Source organism: Bos grunniens, chromosome 26 (assembly GCF_055505025.1).
Source record: "Bos grunniens cultivar Pamir isolate PY7600 chromosome 26, Bosgru_T2T1.0, whole genome shotgun sequence".
NCBI classification, from domain to species: domain Eukaryota; kingdom Metazoa; phylum Chordata; class Mammalia; order Artiodactyla; family Bovidae; genus Bos; species Bos grunniens.
Window position 1 is genome coordinate 25,041,163 of NC_141190.1, and position 22,115 is coordinate 25,063,277.

The 22,115-nt window shown below is 42.0% G+C and overlaps 1 protein-coding gene across 1 annotated transcript in view; it reads left to right on the forward strand.

Moving 5' to 3' along the window:
- The first annotated feature begins 1,892 nt into the window (after window positions 1-1,892).
- CFAP58 (cilia and flagella associated protein 58) overlaps window positions 1,893-22,115 on the forward strand; it is a 109,603-nt gene continuing 89,380 nt past the window's right edge. Inside the window, exons 1-6 of the mRNA XM_086379312.1 lie at window positions 1,893-2,059; window positions 10,370-10,651; window positions 12,954-13,102; window positions 16,532-16,688; window positions 17,586-17,780; window positions 19,786-19,923. Of these exons, the coding sequence (XP_086235438.1) occupies window positions 2,051-2,059; window positions 10,370-10,651; window positions 12,954-13,102; window positions 16,532-16,688; window positions 17,586-17,780; window positions 19,786-19,923 (930 nt within the window). The 5' untranslated portion in view covers window positions 1,893-2,050. The remainder of the gene's footprint in view (window positions 2,060-10,369; window positions 10,652-12,953; window positions 13,103-16,531; window positions 16,689-17,585; window positions 17,781-19,785; window positions 19,924-22,115) is intronic.

Below are 22,115 nucleotides of genomic sequence, written 5' to 3' on the forward strand. Positions count from 1 at the left end.
AAAGGCTATAAATAGACAATTCACAGAAGGGGACCCCAAGTGGCTTATAAATGTACGAAGAACTGCTCAATTTCACTCATAGAGAAATGCAAATTAAAACAATGTGCTGACATGAATTCCATGATACTGACACAAATTAGGAACCTGGCTAATTAGATGAATCAGTATTGGTAAGGCCCTGAGAATAGTATCTGACACTTAGTAAACACACTGTTTATGAATAAATAAACCACTGCATGCTGGTAAGGATGGGAGTAGGGGACACCCTGGAATGTGGTGTAGGGCAGCAGTTCTGGTATGCCATCTAGCAGTACTGGTGAAGTCAAGTACCCAGGGCTTCCACCAGGCTACTAGGCACCTTTGTGCCATTGGAAAATACTGTCCACCACAGTATGAATTTGAAGAGGGTATACCCTCTGGATAATCATAGCCTATAGGTTCATGGCTTGACTAAGGAACAAAACTTTGGTGGGAAGGAAAGGACATGTCTTCCTCCAGCAGAGCACATGACATGGGCAAGAGGGTGGGGTCTGTTTTTCAGCCCCCACTGGCTGGCTGGCTGGATGCGTCTGTGCAGGACAAGTTGAATATGGTGGCCTCGTGCGTCCCCTTTGGTTTTAACAATTTCACTCCTAGGCATATATTTCAGAGGAGTTTGTTCATAGGTCCGTAAAAGACCACTGACAAGGATGACCATAGCTGCACTGTTTATGATATTGGAGAGGTGGAGCCAGCCTTGGTATCCAGCACTGGGGGGCTGAACATAAAAGGTAAGGATGTCCAACACAGAAAGCAGTGCCACAGTGAGAAGCAATGACCTGGGATTACAACACCTACAAAACAGGGACAGAACCTTAAAAAGATTGCTGAGTGAAAACTAGAAAACAGGATGATCCTTAAAGTCCAATACCACTGTTACAATGAAAAACATGCACTAATGAAAATGCTATACATTTTTTCAAAAATATATACCCAGGCACGTGCGTGCGGGCTGTCGCTTCAGTCATGTCCCAACTCTTTGTGACCCTATGGACTGTAGCCCGCTGGGCTCCTCTGTCCATGGGATTCTCCAGGCAAAAATACTGGAGTGGGTTGCCATGGTCTTACCCAGGAGATCTTTCCCACCCAGGGATCCAACCAGCATTTCCTAGGTCTCCTGAATTGCAGGTGGGAGCCACCGGGGAAGCCCATATACCCAAGCACAGTAGCATGAATTCCTATGGAGGCTAAAGTTGAGGTGTGGGGAAAATGAAAAAAAAAAAAAGGAAACAAGAGAGAGGTCTTTAATTAAAGAGTTTAATTACTCCAACCCTGCACCTGAAGTCTAAAGGAGTGGAGGAGGAGGGGCAGGGAGGAAGAGAGAAATCAGATACCAGGCAGATTTTCAGGACGTGGCTCCACGTATTTTTTCAGGGTGCTTCGACCTTTGCACCCTATTTTCCTCACCACAAGTGACTACAGCCTTTGGGGGCAGGGTCTGTGTTTCCTCTACCTTAGTTCTCTTCCCCCCCACCCCCTCCACCTTATATCTTGCACACAGTAGCTGCTTCTCAAGGGCTGGAATTGACGCGAACCGAGAATATTTCCTGCTCCCGCGACCGAGTCACTTTGTGACAGAAGGCAGAGGGAGACTGCCGGGCTTTCCTTCATTCAAACCCTCTGATCCACATCTTCTAAGCGTCAGTCCTTGGTTCTCCATTGCCGGCTCCCGGGTCTAATCCCGGGTTTCAACCCGAGTCTTCTTGGTCTTGGGTGTTGCTCACTTCTGCACACCCCGGGACTCCTCCCAGCCGCTCAGAGACACCGCGGCTCATCGCCCTGGTCCCGCCCCATATAGGATGCACACGCGACTCTGAGGAGCACAGCCAGGGTGCCCGCCTCGGAGGCTCCACCCCTTTCGAACCTTCGCTAGCGCCCGCAGAGGGCGAGGCGGTTGCCAGGAGACCAGGGGACGCGCTGAGCGCCGGGTTTCGGCCCCCCTTCCCAGCCTGCGGCCCGGTTTCCGCGGTCTCCGCAGCTGCCTCTGAGGCCACCCGCAGAGCGCCCCAGGATGGCCGAGGTCAGAAGTCAGCGCCCCCTTCTCTGTCGCCTCTCCTTCGACCCCTCCCCGTCGTCTCTCTTCTGCTATCCCGTGTCACATCCACCGATTCCGAATACTCCCTGTCAGCATCCTATCCCCTCCCACAACCTCACTCCCTACCGCCCCCCTCCTCTGGTTCCCGTTGGCGCTGGGTGCATTATTTCTTGCCCCTCCTTCCATTGGGTGGACACCTCCCCCCGCCCCCTGCCCCCGACCCTGTTAAACTCACATGGTGCAAAGTGCGGTAGGACTTTCATAAGGTCCCCCCCTCACACATGACAGGCCCCCACTTCTAGATTTTGAGTCGAAAGGTGAAACCACAGGAGAGATACACAGAAATATTGATGTCTTGCTGAATGGGGAAACCTGGAAGAAGGCTTCATATATATCCAGTGTCACCCTTATTTACTGACCACGTCGCACCACGATTCCCTATCAGCTGATCACCCATTACTCATTTCAGCCCATCACTAACTGCCCTGTTGCTGTCACTGACCACTGTGTTAATATCTTATGCCCTCCTTTCACTCCCCGACTTTGTGACACACTCCAACTTCAGCCTCACTGATGAGAGGTTATTTCTGCAACTCTCTAGTGACCCCTTGCCTGTCCATTGTTGTTCAGCAGCTAAGTCGTGTGGGCCTCTTTATGGCCCTGTGGACTGCAGCACACCCGGCTCCCCTGTCCATCGGCCTGTCCCTTAGCACCCTCATTTATAACCTGGACAACCTCAGATCCCTGTCCTTACTTGCCAGTCCCAGTCCTCATCCATTACGGCCCTAATTCAAATCCTTCATCACTCCATCAGAGACCTCCCCAATCTCTCTCATCACATGGTCAGTCCCAGCCAGGATCAGTTACATAGTTTGTGGGGTTCAAGGAAAAATGAAAATGCGGAGTCTCATGTTAAAAAAAATTAACAGGTTTGAGCAGAACAGTAAACCAAGGGTGGAGCACATCTTAGCAAGGAGGCTCCTGCATCTGAATAGTTCACACACCCACGAAGCCAGGCCTGGTCCCAGCGTCTCTCACTACCGTCATACCCCTGTTCGAATTCCTTCTTTGGTCTCCTTTACACCTTGCACACCCCTCATCATTCCATCTCCTCCACACCTGGTCTGCCCTTGCAAATTCCATCTTCCTGCGGTCAACAACTCTCTCTCCTTATACAATCCCTCTTATACTCTCCATCTGCTTCCCTCTCTAGTCTCCATCGCTCTCATCCACCCTGCCAAATGTCTTTCTTTTTCAAAAAATTTACTTTTAATTGGAGGATAATTGCTTTACAGTGTTGTGTTGGTTTCTGTTGTACAACAATGTGAATCAATCATCAATCATCAATCAATACATATATCCCCTCCGTCTAGAGCCTCCCCTCTCCCACCCCCTATCACACCCCTATAGGTTGTCACAGAGCACTGGGCTGAGCTCCCTGTGTTAACAGCAACTTCCCACTAGCTATCTATTTTACACATCGTAGTGTATACGTGGCATTGATACTCTCTCAATTTATCCCACCCTCTCCTTTTCCCCTGCTATGTCTACAAGTCCATTCTCTACATCTGTGTCTCTATTCTTGCCCTGCAAATAGGTTCATCAGTACCGTTTTTCTAGATTCCATGTTTATGCGTTAATATACAATACTTGTTTTTCTCTTTCTGACTTACTTTACTCTGTGTAACAGGCTCTATGTTCATCTGCCTCAGTTCAACTGACTCAAATTTGCTCCTTTTTGTGGTTGAGTAATATTCCATTGTATGTGTGTACCACAGCTTCTTTATTCATCTGTAGATGGACATATAGGTTGCTTCCATGTCCTAGCTATTGTAAATAGTGCTGCAGTGAACATAGGGGATCTTTTTGAGTTATGGTTTTCCAGGGTATATGCCCAGTCATGGGATTACTGGGTATATGGTAGTTTTATTCCTAGATTTTTAAGGAATTTCTATACTGTTCTCTACATTAGCTCTATCAATTTACATTGCTACTAACCGTGCGAGAGGGTTCCCTTTTCTCCACATCCTCTCCAGCGTTTGTTGTTTGTAGATTTTTTGATGATGGCCCCTCTGACTGGTGTGAGGTAATACCTCACTGTAGTTTAGATTTGCATTTCTCTGAAAATGAGTAATGTTGAGCGTTTCTTCATGTGTTTTTTGTCCATCCAAGGCCAAATTTCTTACCTTCAGTACCCACACTCATTCATACCTCTTTCTTCCCATTTCCTCCTCCTGTTCCTTCTAGTTCTTTAATTTTTCCTTTATTTTTTCCTTTATTTCCTTTTCTCCCCCCACTAGTCCTCTTGGTTTATTTCATTATTCTTCATTTTCCCTATGTAAGCCCCAGATATCAATACTATAAACTAATTGTTTCCTGTCTCTCTTCCCTTTCATAATCTGCTGTCATTTTTTCATCTATTTTTATTTTCATTTGACCTCAGTCAAATTTTCCTCACGTTTGCTTTCATACCCTGGAGAAGGAAATGGTAACCCACTCCAGTACCCTGGCCTGGAGAATCCCACGGACAGAGGAGCCTGGTAGGCTATAGTCCACAGGGTCGCAAAGAGTCGGACACGACAGAGCAACTTCACTTTTTGCTTTCATAAGTCTTCATTTCCATGCAGCCTCATTTTTCACTGCAGCTTGCTTTTTCTTTTCCCTTTTCCCCTACTCTCAGCTAATAGTACACACCCAAATCAGTGTTGTATGAAGGAGCATCACAGCGCCTTTCTGATCAGTTCATGTTGAAATCCTGCTTCTGAAGTAGATACTATTATATGCTATAACAGTATAGATACCAACCGGTTATTGGTCACAGCTAAAAGATTGTTTTTGCTTTGCTTTGAATTGCAATATATTTTAAAATGAAAATACAAACAAATTTCTTTTGTTCGTAAAAGTTTCTTTACAGCTTTTTTTCTTTGATATTTTTCCATGCCTGTGCTAGGTGCCAGGTGCACAGGGAGAACCTTTCTTGTGAACAACTCTTTAGGCTAGTGATCAAGTGTTGATGTTAATACCATTTCAGTTCAGTTCAGTTCAGTTGCTCAGTCCTGTCCGACTCTGTGACCCCATGGACTGCAGCTCGCCAGGCTTCCCCTATCCGTCACCAACTCCCGGAGCTTGCTCAGACTCATGTCTATCGAGTTGGTGATGCCATCCAACCATCTCATCCTCTGTCATCCCCTTCTCCTCCTGCCTTCAATCTTTCCCAGCATCAGGGTCTTTTCTAATGAGTCAGTTCTTCGTATCAGGTGGCCAAAGTACTGGAGTTTCAGCTTCAACATCAGTCCTTCCAATGAATATTCAAGATTGATTTCCTTTAGGACTGACTGGTTTGATCTCCTTGCAGTCCAAGGGACTCTCAAGAGTCTTCTCCAACACCACAGTTCAAAAGCATCAATTCTTTGGTGCTCAGCTTTCTTTATTGTCCAACTCTCACATCTATACATGACTACTGGAAAAACTATAGCTTTGACTAGATGGACCATTATTTTGTTGGCAAAATAATATCTCTATTTTTAATATGCTGTCTAGGTTGGTCATAGCTTTTCTTCCAAGGAGCAAGCGTCTTTTAATTTCATGGCTGCAGTCACCATCTGCAGTGATTTTTGGAACTCAAAACAATAAAGTCTGTCACTGTTTCCATTGTTTTTCCATCTATTTGCCATGAAGTGATGGGACCAGATGCCATGATCTTTGTCTTTTGAATGTTGAGTTTTAAGCCAGCTATTTCACTCTCCTCTTTAACCTTCATCAAGAGGCTCTTTAGTTCATTTTCACTTTCTGCCATAACGGTGGTGTGTCATCTGCATATCTGAGGTTATTGATATTTCTCCCGGCAATCTTGATTCCAGCTTGTGCTTCATCCAGTCCAGCATTTTGCATGATGTACTCTGCATGTAAGTTAAATAAGCAGGGTGACAATATACAGCCTTGACATATTCCTTTCCCAATTTGGAACCAATCTGTTGTTCCATGACCGGTAAATACCATTTACAGGGAGGGAACCAAGAACATTGCTGGGATAAATGTTTGTTGTGTGTTCATGTTAACATCAACAAGCGGAAAGCACTGAGCAGCAGCAGCACCATTCCTTGCAGAAGGAAACGGCAACTCACTCCGGTATTCTTGCCTGGAGAATCCTGTGGACAGAAGGGCCTGGTGGGCTGCTGTCCATAGGGTCGCACAGAGTCGGACACGACTGAAGTGACTTAGCGGCAGCAGCAGCAGCATTCCTTAATACAAGTTTTTCTGCTTTGTGGAATTGCTGTATTGTGATCTTTGCAATAATCTGCTTTTTAGTCAGGAAGAAAACCTCTGTTGAGTTTAATGTTAGTATTAATACTAACGTTATACAAAGCGTTCTATAAACATGCTTGTGACTCCATATCTGGTTTAAGATATAGACTCTGTTTTGCTTGCATATCATATTTAGAAGTGTGATCAACAGTACAGGTGTTTTTGAAGACCAGTAGCATGTCGACTTTCTCTATGTTGGAAAAGACGGGTTTGTCGAGGCAGAAGGTAAACTAGACAACTTACCCAAAGTCTGCAGGGTGAATCTGAATTTTACTTTATTATTGGGATTAGAGATTGTGTCAGTTAATTTCTCTGACTAGCAATAGAGGTGTTTCTTAAAAAAATTATTGGAATATAGTTGATTTACAATGTTGTGTTACTTCTGGGTGTGCAGCAGAGTGAATCAGGTATGCATACACATGTAACCACTGTTTTTAAGATTCTTTTCCCATGTAGGTCATCACATTGTGTATTGAGTACAGTTCCCTGTGCTGTACAATAGAGGTTATTAGTTATCTATTTTATATGTGGTAGTATGTATATGTCAATCCTAATCTCCCGATTTATCCCTCCCCTGCATCTTTTCCCCCAATAACCATAAGTTTGTTTTCAACATCTGTGATTCTATTTTGGTTTTATAAATAGGTTCATTTGTACCTTTTTTTTAGATTCCACATATAAGAGATAACATATGATATTTGTCTTTCTCTGTCTGACTTACTTCACTCAGTACAACAGTCTCTAGGTACATCCATGTTGCTGCAAATGGCATTATTTCATTCCTTTTTATGGCTAAGTAATATGAGTCATATTCCATTGTATATATGTACCACATCTTTTTAGAATTTTTAGTATTGGAGTTTAATTGCTTTGCAGTGTTAGTTTCTGCTGTACAACAAAGTGAAATAGCTGTATGTATGTACACATATATCCCCTCCCTCTTGAGTCTCCCTTCCCCCATCCCTTGTACCACATCTTCTTCATCCATTTCTCTGTTGATGGACAGGTTGCTTCCATGTCCTGGCTATTGTTAACACAATGAACATTGGGATGCATGTATCTATTTGAATGAATTATGGTTTTCTCCAGATATATGCCCAGGAGGAGGATTGCTGGGTCATATGGTAGCTCTATTTGTAGTTTTTTTAAGAAGCCCCCATGTTGTTCTCCATAGTGACTGTAGCAATTTACATTCCCATCAACAGTGTTAGCAATAGTTTCGATTTTAAAGCCTGTTTTAGTGGAGATATCAAAGCATAATGTTACAAACATAAATAAGACCTTTCAAAACTTATCAGTTCTTTGCTCAAAAGGTTAAGTGGTTACCTGTGGCTTCCAGAATAATTTGCTTTATATTCCTCAGAATGCTATTCAAGGTGTCCAGTCTGTCCCTAACTCCCTGTCTAGTCTCTGTCCCTCTCCACATCATACTTCTTTAGCTAATTTGAACTTCTTAACCAATTTCAAATCACGGATACCTGCTTGGCCCTGAGTCTTTGATCAAGTTTTGCCATGGGCCAGGAATGCCCTTTCTCTTCACCTCTACCTGTGAAAACTCCAATCTCCCTTTTATGCCTGCTCAAATGCCTCTTCCTTTATGAAATTGGCTTTAATTCTTGCTGCTGGAAGTAATTCCATCTTCCTATAGGTCCTCATAGAATTTTGAATCTATTTTATGGCAGGTATCAAACTCCATGCTTCTATTTTCTGCATACATACTGCATCAGCTCTTAATGTACACATTTCCTATGGGAAGGCTGTTTATTCCTTACTTTGGTATCTCCTCCAGCCTCTTCATTCCAACTTATATACTGAAGATATTCAATCAATATTTCCTGAATAAATATATTAACCATGCTCATTCTTTATTATTATTATGCTGTTTGTAGGGCTTCCCTGGTGGCTCAGAGGTTAAAGCGTCTGCCTCCAATGTGGGAGACCCTGGTTCGATCCCTGGGTCAGGAAGATCCCCTGGAGAAGGAAATGGTAACCCACTCCAGTACTCTTGCCTGGAGAATCCCACAGATGGAGAAGCCTGGTAGGCTACAGTTCACGGGGTCGCAAAGAGTCGGACACGACTGAGCGACTTCACTTTCACTTCACTGTCTTGCCCTTTGTAGTAAGAAATAGGTGTATTCGTTGGCTAGGGCATCTGTAACATAGTACCACAAACTGGATAACTTACAGCAGAAATTTATTATTTCACGGTTCTGGAGACTAAGAAGTCTGAAATCAAGATGTCTGCAGAGCCATGCTCCCTCTGAGACTAATGAATAAAATACTTCCTTGCCTTTTCCTAGCTTTTGGTGGTGGCCAGCCATCCTGAGTTTTCCTTGGCGTGCAGTTTTATCAGTCTAATCTCTGCCTCCACCTGTCACATGGGTTCTTGTGTGTGTGTGTATCTGTGTCCAAATGCCTCCCCACCTTTTTTACTGAGATATGATTGACATGTAGCATTGTATTAGTTTTAGGTGTATAACATAATGATTTGATATATGTGTGTGTGTGCTAAGTCGCTTCAATCGTGTCTGACTCTTTTTGATCCCATGGACTGTAGCCCACCAGGCTCTTCTCTCCATGGGATTCTCCAGGAAACAATACTAGAGTGAGTTGCCATGCCCTCCTCCAAGGGAACTTCCCAGTCCAGAGATCGAACCTGTGTCTCCCGCAGCTCCTGTGTTACTGGTAGATTCTTTACCACTGAGCTACCAGGGAAGTCCAAGAATACTGGAGTGGGTTGTTATTCCCTTCTCCAGGGAATCTTCCTGACCCAGGTATTGAATCTGGGTCTCCCACATTGTAGACAGATTCTTTACCATCTGTGCCACCAGAGAAGCCCCCTTGATTTATGGATACAGTTTGAAGTCATTATCACAATAAGTTTAGTTAACATCTATTACCCCACATAATTATAAAAATTCCTCCCTTATTATAAGGACACTAGTCATATGGTATTAGGACCCACCCTACTCCAGTATGACTTCAACTTAATTGTATATGCAATGATTCTATTTCCAAATAAAGTCACATTCACAGTTACTGGGGTTTAGAACTTCATCAAACCTTTCTCTGCTGCTGCTGCTAAGTCGCCTCACTCATGTCCTTTCTCTAGGGTACACAGTTCTGCCCACAAGACTAGGGAAATATGAATTCTTATATAACTAAATCCTGGTTCTCATCTAAGTCAGACTTGCTTAAATTACATCTATATGCTTTTATTTTAAATAATTTGCTGCCCAGCTAATCATGGAAAGCAAATGTGGAGAAAGCCCATGACCATTGCCCACGGGGCATTTCAAAATTCTTGTGGAGATGAACTAGGCTAATTTTTAAAGGGGTAAAAATGATGGAATATTTTAAAATAGAATACTGTACATTCTGGACAGATTTCATTGTAAGTGTGATTTCATGGTATCTATGTTATGTCTGACCTCAGCATGCTATGGCTTCCCTCTGCAGTCCTGGGGATGGTAAGAAGCAGGCTTGGAATAATCATAACAGCTCTCAAAATTTATTGAGTAACTCTGTTTGCCAGGCACTTGGCTAAGTGTTTAACGTGAATTATCCCATCTAATCTAATCCTTAGCTGTATGTGGGAGGAAATATTATCCTTATGCTTATGTATACATATATGCAGAATGCTTATGCTCATTCAATCGTGTCCGACTCTTTGCCTGCCAGGCTCCTCCATCCATGGGATTCTCCAGGCAAGAATACTGGAGTGGGTTTCCATGTCCTCCACCAGGGTATCTTCCCGACCCAGGAAACAAACCAGCGTCTCCTGAGTCTCCTGCGTTGGCAGGTGGATTCTTTACCACTGAGCCATCAGAGAAGCCCACGTATATGCAGATCTTCATATAAATCGCCTGCTTATCAGTAGCTTTTATTTTGCTTGTACGAAGGTCTTATTCACGGATAGTAACAGTCATTCCTGAATAGTGATGAGGTAAATATTGCAATCTTCATTCTCATCTTTGACTTTTTGAACAGGAAAAGACTGAAAAGCTAGTGCTGGAGGAAACTGCATATGAAGAAATCGAAAGGGATTTTCAGGAGGTCCTCAATGAACTTTCAGGGGACAGAAGTTTGGAGAAATTTAGGGTTGAATATGAGAAGCTTCATGCTGTCATGAAAAAGTCTTATGACAATGAAAAGCGTCTGATGGCCAAGTGCAGAGAGCTGAATGCGGAGATCGTGGTTAATTCCGCGAAGGTCGCCACTGCCCTGAAGCTCTCTCAGGATGATCAGACCACCATCGCATCCCTGAAGAAGGTCAGTCATCTTCTAGAAAAGGAACCATGGCGAGCTGCCATAAATGCATCCCATCTTCAAAACATCATCCTTTCATTATATTGGCAGCTCTGGGCTCTAGTAAAAGAGTTATTAAGTAAAAATTTACATAATTTATGTATTCATTAAGCCTAGGGAATAATGGAAATTTTGAAAATTTTATGAAAAATAATGAAAATTTTCATTTTCAAAGAAAATAATTTGCTTCAGTGAATCTCACTATGTAGAAAATAATGTAGAACCTTACTGACTTGGTTCTAGGAAATACTGGGTTAGCAAAAACATTTGGCCATAAGTAGGAGATCAGTCCTGGGTGTTCTTTGGAAGGATTGATGCTAAAGCTGAAACTCCAATACTTTGGCCACCTCATGCGAAGAGTTGACTCATTGGAAAAGACTCTGATGCTGGGAGGGATTGAGGGCAGGAGGAGAAGGGGATGACAGAGGATGAGATGGCTGGATGGCATCACTGACTCGATGGACATGAGTTTGGGTGAACTCCGGGAGTTGGTGATGGACAGGGAGGCCTGGCGTGCTGCAGTCCATGGGGTCGCAAAGAGTTGGACATGACTGAGCGACTGAACTGAACTGAACTGAAGTGCAATATTAGGAATCTCAGAATCTCTTGTTTGAAGAAAGATAAGTATTTAAATACCTTATGGTGATAGCTTATTAAAGATATTTTCATATCCCTATTTTTTCCAATATTTTGGGAGAGATTACCTTGAGAATTTCCAGATGGTAGTTTTTATGGTCTTTTCTCTTATCACCCTTTTGCTTCTGCAATGACTGTCCCAGTTTCTCATAATGGGAGAATAGGGATTCAGTCTGGAGGAGTGGTTATTGAGGAAGTATGGCTTTATTTTACACTTTATTTTTTCATCCTCAAGTATGTTACATTGTTTTGAAGGTGAAACACAAACGTTCCTTGTGGACTGTAGGATGATAAGAGGTTAAGATATTTTATAATCGAAACCCTAGAGCTGAAAAATAATCACAAAATGTTTAGATAATTCCCTTGATATCATACAGTTAAACATACCCCAATTTTTTCAGTGTCTTTCTCTCTCTATTGTTATTTTCTTCTAATCTTTGCAGGAGTACCAATATAAGAAGGCTTTAAATCATTTTATGATGAGAACTCCCTCCCACTTTTTACTGTAAATTAAAAAACTGAAAATTAAAGTCATGAATTGACTAAAATATAATTGGTGAAATTGCTTCAGACAAGAACCTCATATAATCATATTTTCATTTAAATATCTTTCTTTTGTTTTGCTGAAAATAGTACATATGGTTGCTACAGAAAAAAATATCCCATGAACTGACATTTTGTTTTGAATCACTAAATTATGTGCTGCAGTTACCCAAGAATCATCTCTTTCTAATGTAATGGGATGAATTTATTTAATTAAATACTTTCTTCCACTCATTTTATTCCTTGTCACATAAAAGTACAATATTTTCACCTTAAACATATAGATTCTTATTTGTGTAAAGGGGCTCACATTCCACTTGATGAAATTTTGCAAGAAAATTAAGTTGGAGGGCAAAACTCAAGTCTGTTGCAACATTTACTGTCCTTCATCCATGTACTCTAAAGCCTGTGATTCTCTTTTAAGTATTTCTGTTAGTGTACCACATTGCATTCAGAATAGTATTGCTTTTCCCCTATAAGCATTTGATGAGAAGGCTAAGCTTGGGTTTCTGGAAATGGGAATTATCAAGGCTATTGTGTACAATTAGGTGACAGTCAACGCCTTGTTTCCATGGATGGCTCTAAAGTTCACATTGCCATCCAGGAGCTCACTTAGGGCCTGAGGGCAAAACATATTTTTAATATGAAATTATGAAGAGCTTCACATTTAGGACTTGGGTCCAAGACCATTCCTTTTTTTCTTTTTTTCCTATAAAATATGTGGACTTGGAAAGCACATAAACTTTCATTTTAGATTTTGTGAACATATCTTAACATCTTTATTAGAAATAATCCCACTAATTCTAGCAACTCTTGCAGTATGTGAACCCTGTAACTACATTCACCTACACAAGAAGAAATACCCTTTGCCAGTTTCCATCTTTAAAACAGCTCTTCAGTATTGACTAACTCATGCCAAACAATGCAGTAAGTCAATATACATTTAATACATAGTGTATAAGGTATAATCTTCTGTCCCTATAAGTAACTTCTATATTATATTTGTTTTATTATTCTATTTATTCAATTTATGTTGCATATGGAACCTAGTTTGGTTTTTCTCACTGATATCCCATGGCTCATCTAGGAAATTGAAAAGGCCTGGAAGATGGTGGATTCAGCCTATGATAAAGAGCAGAAGGCAAAGGAGACGATTCTTGCCCTGAAGGAGGAAATAGTGAACCTAACCAAACTAGTCGAGCAAGGGTCTGGACTGTCCATGGACCAAGATAGCAAGTAGGTCATTTAACTTTTGCAGAGGCCTCCTTCTTCAACAGACAGCCTGGGGCTTGCTGGTTCTTTGTGCATGTAAGACACTCCCTTGTTGGGTTCCCAGAGATAGTTGCTTGTCTATTACTGTTTTTTTTTTTTCTTTTTAATACTCCCTTTTTCCACACCCAAGAACTTCATTTTTTTTTCTTTTTTAAATAAAGGTATTCTTTTTTAAAAAACATTTATTTATTTATTTGTGTGCTCTGGGTCTTAGCTGCAACATGTGAACTCTTTAGCTGTGGCATGTGGGAACTGGCTTGCTGACCAGGGGTCAGACCTGGACTCCCTGCATTGGGAGTGCAGAGTCTTAGCCACTGGACCACCAGGGAAGTCCCCTGAGGACTAATCTGTGGTTATATCAAACTTCTGGCTCTCTAAAGTCAGTGATACAGTTTGAAAATGAGTAAAGATTTTAAGTTTATTTCTATGAAACTTGTATGGAATGGAAATGGCTGACTTTCTACTCAGATTCCCAGTGCCTCCCAAATGTCCTTGGACCCATGATTAGCCGTACCACCATCCTTCCTACTTCCTCAGGTTCTAGGCCAGAAAATAGTTTGCTCTTCATACCTGTTACCCCTCCATCCCTTAAAGTTTTGTCTTGTTGACTCAGTCTTCTAAGCATCACTTCATTCTTCCCCTCCTCCCCATCACCACTGGGTGCCCCATTCTCTGCAGGATTTGGCAGCAGACTCCTAACTGTTCTCTCTGCCTTCAAGGAGACATCTCCCCTCTTTACCATCTTCCATACTAGCCTTATGCTCCTCAAACATGTACTACTGCATGCTTCCATTGCCAACACGTTGCACCCTTGACAACTACCCATTTCCAAAGGATAAAGACCAAAGTCTTGAACATACAAAGCCCTTTGTAGATCTGCCCCAGTCAGCCTTGCTAGACTCACATCCAGCAGCATCATGCTTGCCCACGTCTCTATGCGTTTGGCCATACTGTTCTCAATGCCACGGATCTCTTTTCTTCCCTTCTCCACACAGTAAACAACTATTCATCCTTCAAGACCCATCTTAAGCACCATCTTAACTTTATCACCATCAGCTTCCCTATTTCAGCCTCGTCCCTAGCCCCAGACCTAATGACCAGGCAGAGGAGTCATTGTGTTCCCTGTTTTCCATAGGACCCAACAGGTCATGCTTGTGTGCTCAGCTGTGTCTGACTCTTTGTGACCCCATGGATTGTAGCTTGTCAGGCTCCTCTGTCCATGGGTTTATCTTGGCAAGAATACTAGAGTGGGCTGCCATTTCCTCCTCCAGGGGATCTTCCCGATCCAGGAATTGAACCCATGTCTCCTGTGGCTCCTGCATTGGCAGGCAGATTCTTTACCACCTGAGTCAGGTGGGAACCCTGTCATGGGACCCAATGTTTCCCTCAAAGATGGCACTTATCATGTTGTACTTAAATGATTTGCATTTCTCTGCCCATTAAGCTATAAACTCCTTGAAGGGAGAAAGCTATCTTGATCTTTCCTCTATGAACCTAGCACTCTGCAGGGCATGCAAAACCTTAATGAACCAGGAATGAGCATGCACTTCCTTAGGCATCCTTGGCAATGTTTACCTGCTGTTTAGGTTTCCTATGCTTTCTAGATACATTTATCCAATGGTGATAGATAGTTCTAAATGCAGGAGGGAATAGGAAAAATAAACAGAAGATGTGGTGTTCATAATGACTCCGTTTTCTTGTTAAAGAAGTCACATACAATCAGAGTAGCTATTGAAGAGCAACATGAGGGAGCTGATTTCGTTAGGAGGAGTTTTAACGAAAATTAGAACATGATGAGTAGGAGAGCTGATGAAGGAACCCGGCTTGCATTTTATCTTCCACAGTGTACTTAGATGTAGCGGTCTATCTTTGCAGTAACCTTAGAATTCCAGGTCGTCTTTTTGGAGAAGAGTTTGCGATTTTGAGGGTTCCTTATTAAACAATCATAGCAAAGGATAGTCAGTATGTATTACCCAGTCACTGTGCTTCCAATAGTCATTTGATGACTGTCAGCTACAAGCATCTTAAATGCAAGTTCTCTGGTTCCTTAGCTCTAAAGTAGCTGCCTTGCTAAGTCACTTCGGTCGTGTCCAACTCTGTGCAACCCCATAGACGGCAGCCCAACAGGCTCCTCTTCCTGGGATTCTCCAGGCAAGAACACTGGAGTGGGTTGCCATTTCCTTCTCCAGTGCATGAAAGTGAAAAGTGAAAGTGAAGTCACTCAGTCGAGTCCGACCCTCAGCGGCCCCATGGACTGCAGCCTACCAGGCTCCTCCATCCATGGGATTTTCCAGGCAAGAGTACTGGAGTGGGGTACCATTGCCTTCTCCGAGTAGCTGCCTTGTTCTAGATGAATTCTGCGGTAGTGGTCTTATCAGACAGTTTTTCTACTTTCAAAATGCTAATTCTGAAGAACAGCATGCCAAACCATATGCAATTGTTTTTGAAATGCTGAGGTAACTGGTTTACAATTTATATCAATAAACATTACTGCATACCCTCCAAAAAGGCTTCCCAGGTGGTAAAGAACCTGCCTGCCAGTGCAGGAGACATAAGAGATGCTGGTTCAATCTCTAAGTCGGGAAGATCCCCTGGAGGAGGGCATGGCAGGCCACTCCAGTATTCTTACCTGGAGAATCCCATGGACAGAGGAGCCTGGCGGGCTGCAGTCCATAGCGTTGCACAGTCAGACACAACTCAAGTGACCTAGCAGGCATGCGTGCACACTCCCAAAACTGGCATCACTAATCATTTTCCAAATTTTGTTCTTGGGAACATTTTATGTGGTATGTCCCTTTGGGAGAGTGAATGAATGAATGAATAAAAAACTGACAATGTGTATTGTTTGCTTAGGCTTTTGCTTCATTTTAGACTTTATAGCTGTGGTTATAGCTCTCCAGTGAATATATTAAGCAAATAATTTCCTAAATTGACATCTCCTTAGGGTTAATTACAAGAGCTAACAATAGCTCTTGTTAACTATAGTTTTATTGTAACAAATTCAAATACAACAGGAATATGGGAAGTCAGAGGTAAAAATCAGCCTGTCAACTCTTCCACTTTAAAATTCATTCCTCAGAGATAACTGGTTATCAGTTTGGTGCCTAATCTTGATATAAAAATGCCTATAGCACACACACATGGACTGTAATTGCTTAAAAACAAGAAAAGGGATCATATTATGCGTATTATTACTGGAACGTCTTCTTTTTCCAGTTAACAACTCACAAATAGCTCCCGTGTCAGAGACAAAGATCTCTCTTTCACACTTGAATAGTGTTGATCCTTGACCGAAAGTGTTTCCTCTGAAAATGAGTTCAGAGGATGATAAACAGGATCTCTGAGCAGATGGCTGTGGCTGCTAAGTCTGACTCTCGTGTTCTTCTTTCGTAGTATCCGGGATTTGCTGAAATTCAAAGAAGAAGTGACAAAGGAGCGAGACCAGCTGTTGTCAGAAGTGGTGAAACTGCGAGAGTGCTTAGCTCAGACCATTGAACAGCAGCAAGAAATGGAGCGGTCCAGGGAAGAGGCAGAGCAGGCCATCATCCAGGTCTGCTCTGAACACGGAGAGAAAGATGGAGAAACATCACCTCCCAGAAGGAGCTTTTGTCCTTCTCCAGTCTCCCTTCCCGTCTTGTTCCTCTCTCTGATTTACCCCCCTGTTCCCCAGATGAAGCATCCATGGTTCTGCTTGTTTCTCTGGTTGGTTTTTGCAAGAGCGGTTTTACTTGAGTCATTCTTCTCAATAGCCTTTGCCTGAGAAGTCGCCAAGACAGGGCACTGCTTACGTTTCTGGCCCAAGAAGGCGTCCCCTGTGACAGCCAGGATGCCCTGCCTCTGGGGATGGTGGAAGCAGTTCCCCTGGGCTTTCTCCTTTGTGAGGAAGCCATCTATGAATCCTTCCATACACTTTGCTGTAAAGCCAGGGGTCGAATAGATAGTACACAAATGCAAACTTCAGGAGAATAACAGGAGACTCCTTCGAGCCTGAGATAAAAGAATGACTTTTCACAGAACCTGGCGATCATGATAAAACTATACGGTACTGTGTTTAGCAATATCCAGGACTCATGGAAAACACATTTGCATATTTAGGGTAGCTGGCTACATTTTACTTTGTTTCTATCGATGGAAAGTTGGATGAATTCTTTCCATGTTTGACCTCCCTAGAACTCTGGGCTTCCATATTTAACTGGACTTCATACCTTTCTTTGTAGATTTGTTCCCACCATCAGGGTATACATTTGGTGCCGAGGCTCCGAAAAACAATACAGAATATTCTTGAAAAGTTTGAACAGTGGGGTTCAAAGATGACTCTCCTACAGGAGAAATACTACTAAAATATCACTGCCCTGAAAATATCCGAGAGAGGGAGAAGCTCAGCTTGTTGACACTCGTCCTAGAGAGGGGCTCATCTCTTCCCCGCCTGTCCTTTCTATGCCCGTAGTTCCAACAAGAAATCCAGCAACGTCAGAATGAAGCTTCACGGGAGACCCGGAAGAAAGAAAAACTAGAGAAGGAGCTCAGGCAGATTCAGATGGACATGGACAGCAGGCAGACGGAAATCAGGGCGCTGCAGCAGTATGTGCAGAAGAGCAAGGAGGAGCTTCAGAGGCTGGAGCAGCAGCTGAAAGAGCAGAAGGTGGGTTGGGCAGGGCTGCGCCGTGGGGTCTGGCCAAAGGTGATTCTTGAATTTCCTCTGGAAAGCAGCAAATCCCTTCACTATGGATGTTGATGGATGTTGGTAACACAGCATGTAGCGCTGTGTTTGGTCTTCGAATGACTCTGATGGTAGAGATGTCCTCCCCTGTCCTATGCCCTCTCCTCCCCCCCCCTCCCCCCCATACTCCAACAGGTTAATCTCTTTTTACCATTTTACTGATGTATAACATAACACATAGAAAAGTGTATAAGTCACAGCTGTACAGCTTGATAAATTTTCTGCCCTTGAACACATCTTGGTCACCTGTATCCAGCCTGGGAGAAACAGCACTGCAAGAGCCTCCTCGTTTTGCGCCACCCCCCCCCCCCCCAACAAAGGTCAGCTCTCTTCCGAGTTCTGAGCAGACATTAGTGTTGCCTGCTTCTGTACTTTACGGAAAGGAAATCATACAGAAAGTACTCTTTTGGTGTCTAATGTCTTTCTCCTCATATTGTGTTTGTGAGATTCATTTATGTTATTGTCACAGTTATAGAACCACACTGTCTAATGTGGTAGCTAACCACATATGGCTATTTACATGTAAATTATTTAAAATCAAATCAAATAAAAAATTCGGTTCCTCAGTCGCAGCATTTCAAGTGCTCACAGCCACATGGGACTAGTAGATACGCAGAACAGAGAACATTTAGTTCATTGCAGAAAGTTCTACTGGACAGAGCATTCCAGCCTGTAAATATAACATGATTTATTTTTAACATGCTTATTTTTAAGTTTCAAGTCTGGAAAACCACACACAGTCTTTATGCGTTCTAAATATGATAGTTTTCTAATATTTCCTCTCTAGTAACAGTTTAAGGTAACACAAATACTAATCTGTCTTTTATAATTTCTTAAAGAACCAATTCATGTAATTAAAAAAAGTCATTTCTTCAAAGTATGTCCTTTTCAGAAGTTTCCAAACTATTTTTCAAGCCATCCAGCATTTTTCTACTTAAAAAATTAGATATTAGAGCACATTCATTTGTCAGTTGCTTTATTAATTTTATGTAAAGCCGGAAATCAAGTAGATAATATATGATGTGCAATATACATGAGAAAAATATGAGGCTTTCTTTGAGCATGAAAACCTTTCTTTGAGAGATTTTTGGTCATCATAAAACAATAGTCAGGACCCATGGAAAAGCTTATTTAGTCCTTATTGATGGGAAGTTGGATGGATTCTTTCTGTGTTTAACTTTTGCTTGAATGGAAGTTATTGGAATAAGTGTTTTCTAAACTATCTTCTCCCCCTTTCCCCCCCTTTAACCTTTTTGATATCCCTTCATCTCCCCAGTATTTTCCCAATAGAAATGACCTCCCAAAATATGTGTGTTTATAAATATGTATTTATGAAACCATATCTTCTTAGGATAGTCAAAGTAAGGAAGAGGAAAATCAAACTGACTCTGAAGTCAGGCAGTTATAAATCATTCCACTACTGTTCTACAGTTTTGACTTAAGTTGGATTAAGGAGAATTGTCTCTTGTGTTGGTGTTTAGTGAAAGGTTCTGTTCACGAAAGTATAGGCATGTTAATTCAGGATTTGCTTCTGAAGATGTAGCTTCTGAGCCCCATAGCCGATAAAGCCTGCTTGAATCTCTAGCTCATTTGCAATGATTATAGCGATTGTTGCGTATGCGAAGCCTGCCAAATGGCAAACAGGCATTAAAATATTTATCCACCACCTGTGAACAAGGCTTCCCAAGGCTCCCAGAAAAAAAAGTTATGCTCTCTGTGTTATTCATTAGAAGGCATCATTTCCCTCAGCCATTTAACAGTCATCATATTTGAGTGCATTTGTGCTTTCACTGGGGAGCGAGAACCATTTCTGCAAAGATGAAAAAATGGGTGGTTGCCTTGCCTGGTCCCAGGAAGTCTGCCTGGCCTCCTGTGTGGGTATGCAGCCCCTGTAAAAGCATTAACCAGCTTGTTCTGCATCTTTCAGATACTCAACGAGAGAGCCGCAAAGGAGCTGGAGCAGTTTCAGATGAGAAATGCTAAACTTCAGCAAGAGAACGAACAGCACAGTTTGGTTTGTGAGCAGCTATCCCAAGAAAACCAGCAGAAGGCGTTGGAGCTCAAAGTAAACATGGAGTGACATATCTGTTCCTTTGGCGTGCCCTTTTTCATTCCCTAGTAGTGTAAATGCAGGTTGATCCGTGCTGTTGGGAGCCCTTGGTTGCATAACCTGCATTAGCCTTGGCCCATCAGAGGCAGGTGCAAACCTACAGTGATTGCTTGATGCCCAGAAGCAGTTTAATATAATAGCGTCCATTCTTATAACATTGCAAAGCTGATTCTTGGTCATATGATTATGCAGATATTTTCCAAAGCGAGCTCAGATGTTCATCTCTGTAGTTCAGCCTTGCAAGTAACCAGCAGCCCAGAGCTAGAAACCATTTACACATGTGAGTGACAAAGAAGTCAGATTATATTTCACTGCTTGTATGGAAGGGGAGGGGTGGGGGATGGACTGGTACTGTTTGGTGTCTACTCTTAGGACTGCAGAATCATGATTTTCACTTCTGTCCAGTGTAAATTTCAAGAATGGTCTCCCTTCACTGAAGAGTGCTTGCAAATTAAGTTTGGATAACCGTTTTATACTTGGATATATATTGTCTGCCTACATGCTTAGCAGAGTGGCTTTATGTTTATCAGCAGTTCTGAAAAATCCATAAACCTTATTCTAGTATTGTTAGAATACTGGGCAATGACTAATCACAAAAATACATTGATTCGAGTAGTAAATCTTAACAGTTTTTGTGTCACAGCCCCTTTTGGGAATCTGATAAAAGCACGTGTGTGCATGCATACACACATACATACATACACACACTTACTAATATTTGTGCATCTTATATATTATTTTGCATGCAGTCTTAGAAATTTTTCTGAAGTATCACTAGGAGGCCTAGATGAATAACTAGTGAATTGGAACATTTTTTTTTTTAATTGACAGGGATCTTAGATGAACTAATTTGGACCCCACAGGATCTGAGGCTGAGGAACATTTAAGCAGTCCAGAAAGGCTTGACTCACTGTTCTTTATGAGAATGCTCCACGTTAAAGCAGAAATGAAATGACTACTGAAGGCAAAATAATGTATTAGCCCCTAAGGTGAAATTAAAAATACTTAAGTCAATAATTCTCTCCTTTGGTAATGTGCATGAGGCACCTTGAAAAATGGAGTATTTTGTTATCAGATCCTAAACCTCTGGGATTCTGTTTCTAGCAGTGCTCTGAGCATAACATGCCCAGCTAAGTTCAGTCTCTTCATTATCAAAACTGAGGATAATTGCCACTCTTTATTTGCAGAAAATCAACTAGTTTCTAAGAATGGCAAATTTTTAAAAAAATTCATAAAACTTGAAGTCCAGAGACAAAAATCTGGTGCTTTACTTTGCTAGAATTGTCATTTTGATACCTTTTGATATCATGTACACTTGCTCATGAATGCCACCCTGTCCTGTCCATACGGACAGTCATAGACTAACGTACTCTGCAGAAGTAGCTATTTTTCTGGAATTATCTTGGTTTTTTATGATCCAACAGATGTTGACAATTTGATCTCTGGTTCCTCTGCCTTTTCTAAATCCAGCTTGTACATTTGGAAGTTCTCAATTCACATACTGTTGAAGCCTAGTTTGAAGGATTTTGAGCATTACTTTACTAGCATGTGAAATGAGTACAATTGTGCGGTAGTTTGAGCATTCTTTGACATTGCCTTTCTTTGGGATTGGAATGAAAACTGACCTTTTCCAGTCCTGTGGCCACTGCTGAGTTTTCCAAATTTGCTGGCATATTGAGTGTAGTACTTTCACAGCATCATCTTTTAGGATTTGAAATAGCTCAACTGGAATTCCATTGTCTCCACTAGCTTTGTTCGTAGTGAGGCTTCCTAAGGCCCACTTGACTTCATACTCTAGGCTGTCTGGTTCTAGGTGAGTGATCATACCATCGTGATTATCTGGGTTGTGAAGATGTTTTTTGTGTAGTTCTTCTGTGTATTCTTGCCACCTCTTCTTAATATCTTCTGCTTCTGTTAGGTCCATACCCTATGTGCTTTATTGTGTCCATCTTTGCATGAAATATTTCCTTGGTATCTCTAATTTTCTTGAAGAGATCTCTAGTCTTTCCCATTCTATCATTTTCCTCTATTTCTTTGAAATTGTTTACTTAAAAAGACTTTCTTATCCTCTTTACTGTTCTTTGGAATTCTGTATTCAGGGTGTATCTTTCCTTTTCTCCTTTGTCTTTCATTTCTCTTCTTTTCAC